At 34.9% G+C, this 7568-nt stretch overlaps 1 protein-coding gene across 1 annotated transcript in view; it reads right to left on the reverse strand.

The window, feature by feature from the left end:
* Window positions 1-6348, reverse strand: part of LOC110100785 — a 7097-nt gene extending 749 nt beyond the window's left edge. Inside the window, exons 1-8 of the mRNA XM_028692365.1 lie at window positions 6202-6348; window positions 5919-6119; window positions 5725-5845; window positions 5289-5359; window positions 3910-3958; window positions 3751-3821; window positions 3561-3649; window positions 1350-1455 (exon numbers count right to left, since the gene is read on the reverse strand). Coding sequence (XP_028548198.1) covers window positions 1350-1455; window positions 3561-3649; window positions 3751-3821; window positions 3910-3958; window positions 5289-5359; window positions 5725-5845; window positions 5919-6119; window positions 6202-6313 — 820 coding nt within the window. The 5' untranslated portion in view covers window positions 6314-6348. The remainder of the gene's footprint in view (window positions 1-1349; window positions 1456-3560; window positions 3650-3750; window positions 3822-3909; window positions 3959-5288; window positions 5360-5724; window positions 5846-5918; window positions 6120-6201) is intronic.
* Between the last annotated feature and the right edge of the window lie 1220 nt (window positions 6349-7568).

The raw sequence follows: 7568 nt of genomic DNA on the forward strand, positions 1-7568 counted from the left end.
GGGGGGGGCAATTGATCATATTAACAAATTTGGCAAGTGAGAGAGTAAGAGAATAGGATGAAAGAATCAATGAGTATGAAGAGTAGATGAGAAATTAAATGATCTGTATAAATTGAAGGATGGAATGAAGTCTAAAATAAACTTTTATTTATAGGGTTAAGACTACAAAAATAAATCTTACAACTAGAAATAGAGAAACAATACATGATATGACAAGTACGGATTGACAAATATGCATGGGCTCGACTGGAAAGGTAAGACATGACATTGCCTCTAACATGGCTCAAGATGCCTATGATGAGTTCTCACAAGTGAGTGTCATGGGACATGGGTGATCCCTCATGAATGAGTACTTTGTGCGAGTTTGTAATGCCCTTAAGATGAGTGATGAGTCTCCTTGAGAAGTATTGTTGTGAACAAGTTAAATCATGGTTGGTGAAACCCAACCATGATTGTAGGCTTGGTAGATGTGGGCCTCATGTAGCCAAAGTTGGAATATTCGTAAAATGTGGATGATTTTTGCTGAGGAGAATTACTGGAGAGCTGAGTCCTCATAAGGGGAATGGCTCTTAGGGCGAAGGCTTGTTGAGGTGAGTCCTCTAGCCTAACCGTCGAAAATAGGAGCATCCCTAATTTGATCTTCCAGGGTCAAGCTCATATGTTGCGAGCTCCACTAAGGTGGATACCTGCTTATCGATACAGCCTATAGATCTAGTGACTGCTGCTTAGGGAAAGGCATGTATGGATATAAAGATATAAACATTCCTCTTGTCTGTAACACATCTAGACATGTATGGATATAAATTCAATTCATTGATTCACTTGCTTCTTTGAAGTGCAATTTGTGAAAAAGGACAAGGAAATTAAAAAAAGAAAGTATTTAATATCTTCACCAAACGATAAAAGAAAAATAAATAGAAATTAATGCCCTTCTTTTACTATTGCCTCTAGAAGATCACCATCATTCAAAATTCTCATAATAATATTGATTTAACCTAATGTATTGTCCTTGACTATAAATAGAAATAAAGGGTATTGATAAGAACACTTTTTCTTATTTCTTTTGTCTTGATTTAGTTCTTTTATATTGTTAAGTGTAAATTATGTACTATTTATTACATTTGAATTTCAGTGAAAATATGTTGTTTTAATTGTTTTTGTACAATCAATACTTAGAAATAACAAAAAATACAAAGTATCACATAGGATTTTGAACTAGCAAAGATATATATGCTCTAAGGAAGCTAATTTAATCAAGACTTGGGTAGAAATGAGGTAAGCATTGCCCTGCTTTTCTGTCCTTCAATCTATAAAATATAGTGCTAGTTTAGAGTTTAACAATGAAATACCTAAACCCAGCTTTTCAAGAACACCTTGGTCGAGTATGCCATTTTCATTGGACCCATCATTCCCACTCAAGTAAGAATTAAAGCTGTCAACAGCTTCCTGCAATTCCTGTAAAGAAACAGGCACCATGCCTAAAAGATAAGTGAAATCAAGAGACAACCTTCAGCATGAAGGTTTTGCAGATGCTGAGGATTGAGATATCTATAACATAAGCAAACATTAAAAAAACTATTTCGTGAATAAAAGTAAGATAATGATAACATTGATAATAACAAGTTTTACAAACAACCATTATCATTACATCCTATATTTAGTCACATGCCCCTGCATTGCAATGATGATAAAAATCAATAGGCACCCTAAGCTGCGACTTAAGTTAAAGTAGCTGAAAAAAAAAAAACTAAATCTAAATGTAAATGTAATTTTAAGACATATATGGTAATCTATTAAATAAAAAAAAAATGAATATTAAATATCAATAAATGAATTTAAGTTTAGTATAAATAGATTTGAGATTAAATTTAAAAGAAATGATATTCATAATCTAATAGTTAGTAGTAATATAAGTAACAATAACATGTCAAAATTATATCCTGTGTTATGATATAGTCAATTATTAAATACATTTGAAATTAAATTAAATTATTCTATGTGACAATCATAGGATGTTCCAGGTATATATATATATGTAATTTTTAAAGTTATAGATATATCAAATTTAAAATTATGCCTATTGGTGATCATAAGATGCGGCGAGTGTCAACTTCGAGAGACATTGATGCAAACCAGAAATATGCCAATTGCTATAATCTTGAAATTCCTTTATTCAATGATTAAATGCTGCAATAACATTCACTTTATACAGTATCAAAGCCCTACATGGGGTCCTGGTTGGGTACCCACGCTTAGTGCTGGCGGGCTTTGCCCACCCACCCCCACCTATGGTGACTTTCGGGATGTCAAACCCACCAACACACCCACTTTCCACGCTTCTTGAATGCAATCTACCACGGATTAATGGCCTTCAGGTTTGTTGCCCTTTTCTCTGACTGCAAACTTTCAAGCCACATGTCAAAATTTATCATGGGTGCCGCGTGGTTTAGTGCTGCGCACTGCGTAGTAAGGAATATTGTAATATACTGCATACATGTGGTGATTAGTAATGTAAATCGGTTTGTCCCCTGATGTTGAGTACCCACCCATGAGGTCATGGGCATACCCATACCCACCCATGCCCATTGGGAATGGGTGGGTACGTGGGTGGGTGTGGGTATGGGTAACCAATGCAAGACTCTGTACTGTATGCGATTCCTCATTTCCATAGATTGCTAAGTCCTTCGAGCCTTTTGTAGTGTTGCCTTGCCTACAGTCCCGTTGTCGCCTTTTCCTTTTACTTTTTACAAGATAAAACCATATGGAAATTACGAAATCTAAATCTGATTTCTATTGTTAAGGTGCTAGGAATTTTTAATTTTGAATTATTTATGGGCTTTAAATAGGAGGCATGTAAAGAATATTGAACATTAAATACTACAACAACAACATCAATTCTTTATCCCACTATATGGGGTCTGCTATAAAAAATATTGAATATTAAATGATAAAACAAAATAAATTTTCTCAATTATTGTTTGTTGATTTGATGTAAATTTTTCAAGTGCATCACATGTTTTGAAGACTGCTTATGGGGTCAAATTTTTTTAATTAGTGTGAGGCTTGAATCTAACATTATAGTGATTTTTATCTTTCTTCTCGTAGTTAACTTGTTCATGGCTAGTGTACAAGTATGATTGAAATTTTATTAGATGATACATGATTGATTTATTTTTCTACTGTGGATCTTATTTGTTGCAAAAAATTTAAATTCATCCACTATTTTTTGTAGAATTTATATTTTGGTGCCTATTAAATTATTATTTGAAATAAAACACACATATTTACTGCTTCTATATTAAAATTTTTCATAGCTCATTTAGAAGCAGAGTATCACGAGATGGCTCATAAAAAAATAACATCAAAACGATTTAAGTATCAATAGTTAAGATGACTAATTTTTGTTTAATTTAAGAGTTGGTAACAAATAAATTATGATTTTTTAATGCATTTTTATTGTGCATCTCATCTTAAGATAACATTAGTAAACTTTAGCCTACATACCATCCTACATTACATACACTCTGTTTTACCATATAGAAAGATAATATATTTCATACCTCCCTTGATGATAGTTTTTTCATAAACGCAGGAAGTTTATCATAATCATCCTCTGAAATCTTTATTGCAGCTTTCATGTATGCAGCACCTGTTAGAATCATGTTTCTTAGAAAACGGGCATGATAGTTAATCTAAAAGAATGAGAGGAGTTTCAACATTGATATTCAATTACAGGATCAATTGCAATACCTGTTGAATCCAAAGAATCTGATGTAAATTCATTAAACAATGATTTTTGACTAGGTTGAAAATCATCATAACTAAATAAAACGAACAAAAAATTAGATAAAAAAAACATGGCATAAAAAGAGAAATTAAAAAGTATGACAGTATAAATTAAAAGTCAACCTTTTTATTTCCTGCGAAGTCATGTTTATGCTTGCTGAAAATTCGTTGTCTGCAAATGCAAAACAAAACAATGATCAAGAATTCGCCTAAGGTCAATTTGAATTTAAGACATGACGTTCAAGAAGAAAAGAAACCAATAACAACAACAAAAACATCAAAATTTTATCGCACTATGTAGGGTCGGCTACATGAATTTTTTTTTTTTCATTGTGTCTTATTAAAAGTCAAATTTTCATTTAAATCTAATGAAGAAAGATCAGTTCTAATATTTTCTAATCAAGTTTTTGAAGAAGAAAAGAAACCGACAATTAAAAAAAATAAGAAAAGGATTTTGAAGATAGTTTACTCAAAAGGAAGAGGTTTCATTTCAGGAAGAAGGATTTTCCGAAGAAAAGACTGTTTTTATAAAAAATAAAAAAGAATTCAATTATAGAGTTGAAATTTGGAAACAATATTTTAACTACAGCTGATGCAATATTTAAATGCTTGTAAATAATCTTTACCGAAGAGTATCATGCAGTTTTTTTTATTAATTTTCTTTTAACTGCTTGAATAGGTTCTTTCATCAAGAATATCAAATATGAATTACGAGTTACGTCTCTCTTCGTAATGTTTTAGGATATGAATGTGACAGTTTCATGCTCGAACATAGCCTCAAAGCACCAAAAAAGTATATAGATCTGCGAGAAACTGAGGCCAAGTGTTTCGTGGTTGACAACAATGATGAGGATCTCATGGAGAGAGAAGTAGGTATAGTGTAACAGGGTTGCAGTTATGTATGAGAGTAAGTCAGTGGAGTTCAGAAATTTGAGTGTGGCGTTTATGTGAAGATGCTTAAAGAAGATTATGAGGATTCTAAACTATTAACTCTAAAATCATGTTAGAAGGGGAAGAGAGGATGTTAAAGGATTACTTTATTCAATTTTTACACTAATACAATCATATATATATATATATATATATATAGGCAAAGGAACAGAAAAAAAAAATAACAGATGAGAAGAATATTGTCAATAATAAATAATGTAACTTCTTATTATAAATAATTTAGGCAAGGAGATAATTTAGATTAGGTAACAATTACAAACTACAAAAAAAATAAGATATCAAAACTTGGGGATACGATAAAATTACATATATATGTAAATTTATACTTCAATAAATGCGAACAGTAGGCAAAAGATTAGTACGACTTCTGGAAATTTTGTAGATAATGTATTTTATGGGAAACTAGGAGGTAAAAAGGGAAGATAATCTGAAGCATTGACTTGATGTATAATGATAAAAGTAATAGATCAGTATCGGTTCAACAACATGCATTTTAAAAGAAATAAAAACTAAAGCCAAAATACTAAAACGCATAAGAGATTACTACTAACCTTTAGAGGCTAAAGCAGCAAGGCTAGCTTCAGAAAGTCCAAGGTTTTCCAAAGAAATGGAATCGTTGAATCTTCCAAAGTATTAAGAAAAAACAAGTAAATCAAGTCAAGATCATTGTTTGAAATTGCGCAATATGAGCATAATTCCAATGAAAAATGTCTGAGGCTTGCGCCTCACCTTGGTTGAGGCGCACCTTACCTCGCCTCATTGGTGTGAGGCCTCACTCAATTTATATGTATTTTTATTAAAAACTGACATAAATCCTAAAGTAAAGCCCCAAACAAATCACACATTCATGCACCCCTGAGTCGCAGCCACTTCCTCTCAATTGGCTCAATCTCCAGCCTATCGCCTTCGCCACAGCCACCATCAATGATCACTTGAAGCAACACACCACCACATCCTCCCCCTCTAAGAAAGATTAAGGAAGGATACAGCTCATCCTCCACTAGGGGCTTCCTCATAGCAGAACTCGTTCCATCAAAGCCGTTGCTGGTAATGAAAAACCTCGCATCGGCACCAAAATCGTCATATTCTTCATCCTCCAGCCCAGTATCTGAAACAATCTCAACGTAAATAATCATAGAAAGAGAAAAAAAGTATTCGCCTCAGGCTTCAAATCGAAGTACCAGGATCGTATCCGAAGCTCTTCATGCGATCCTCAACTTCACAGATGTATTTCCCGTTCGCCTTGTAGACCTCATTGCAGTAACCAAGCAACTCCTCAAAGGAGACAGTATCGAACGCCATGGAGTAGAGCAGGTTAAGATCGCTGCTCGTGGTGGAGATACGGCGCTCCAGTGACTGTAAGAAGGCGGTAGCAGCCGAATCTATACGGGAGCAAAGGAAATTGTGAATGCATCAAATATTAGGGTTGCAGAGTCGAAATCGATGATGAAATCAAGAGAGTACCAAGGGGAATCGGTTTCCTCTGAACGGAATCGGACAGGGCTTGGGAGCTTGACTCTACGTGGTTGCAGAAGGCGGCGAGCGATCTGCAAAAGGAAAAGACAACCGCGTCCATTTCGCCACCTCCAAAGGCAGCGCTGATCTCCCCTGTCCTATTTTTTTTGGGAAAACCCGGGGCAAAAGAGCCCATATATTAAGATAAAAAGATCAGATTACAAGTAACAAAAGTAAAGAAAAAGCAAAGAGCTAAAACTAAACAAAATTACAAAGACAATAGCAGAACTGGGAAATGAAAAAGGCAACAACATATAGACTCAGAATAAATGCACTGTCTCAATCATCAAAAATTCAGTGGCGAGAACTAAATGAAGCAGACGGTGGCACTGGTTGCCCACAAAATCTGAGTAAACGACAGAGTAACCCAGCAAAACTGGCCTTCACAGTGCCTCCAGCCCGTCCAGAAAAGTCACAAAAGCGAGCCAAGTTGCCCCAAAGACCATCAATGGCTCGGAGAGACAGTCCATGCTCATCATCGTCCGTTGTGCACATGATCATCTCCCCTGTCCTATCGTCTGAGCGGGAAAACTAACGAAACTTTACAAAGACAATAAATTGAACTCTCATACTGGTCTGAATATAGGGGTGTCAATTTTTTGACCCGACCTGGACCCTATTAGAAAAAATTCGGGTTCAGGTCGATCGTTTATGAAATGGATCGGGTTCGGGTTGACCCGGGAACCTAAAAACGACCCGGAAATGATCCCTGCCCGGCTGCCCGCGTCGACTTCCGGATTGCCCGACGCGTCAAGTCGCGCCTTCGCGGTTCGCGTGTCAGCGCGGCAGAGGCGCAGAGTCAGCTTCGGCTTCGCCGCTCGCGTGCTAGCGCCCAGTTGGAGATGCCCTAACAGTCGTAAATAATAAATTCAAAACAATTTAGTTACAAAAAAAAAAGCTATTTGTTCTTTCTAAATTGTCATTCTTTCTCCTTTATTTACTTTATGTTTTTTGTAGCGTGATCAATTGAAGAAATTATTCTGTACGGATATCAGACAGTTCGAAGATCAACCAGAATACAGCATATGACCCGGTACATAGCGGTACCAAACACCTATACCGAACAAAAAAAAATGGCGTGACACATTCTAATTTATCTTTGAATGTCATCCAATGTCCGCACATAATAATTTTTCGAACAACTGACTCCTTAAATCAATCTCTAAACTTATTCATGAAAAATATAAAATATTACATCTCTAAATCCATCTTAGCTTGAATAATCCTAGACCTATTTATGCATATTAAGGGAGAAAAAAAAAAAGGGAAATAAAAAATTATAATAAAAAATGCTCTATAATCAAGATATAGTATAA

The sequence above is a fragment of the Dendrobium catenatum genome, unplaced genomic scaffold (genome assembly GCF_001605985.2).
Source record: "Dendrobium catenatum unplaced genomic scaffold, ASM160598v2 original_scaffold_184645, whole genome shotgun sequence".
Lineage (NCBI taxonomy): Eukaryota > Viridiplantae > Streptophyta > Magnoliopsida > Asparagales > Orchidaceae > Dendrobium > Dendrobium catenatum.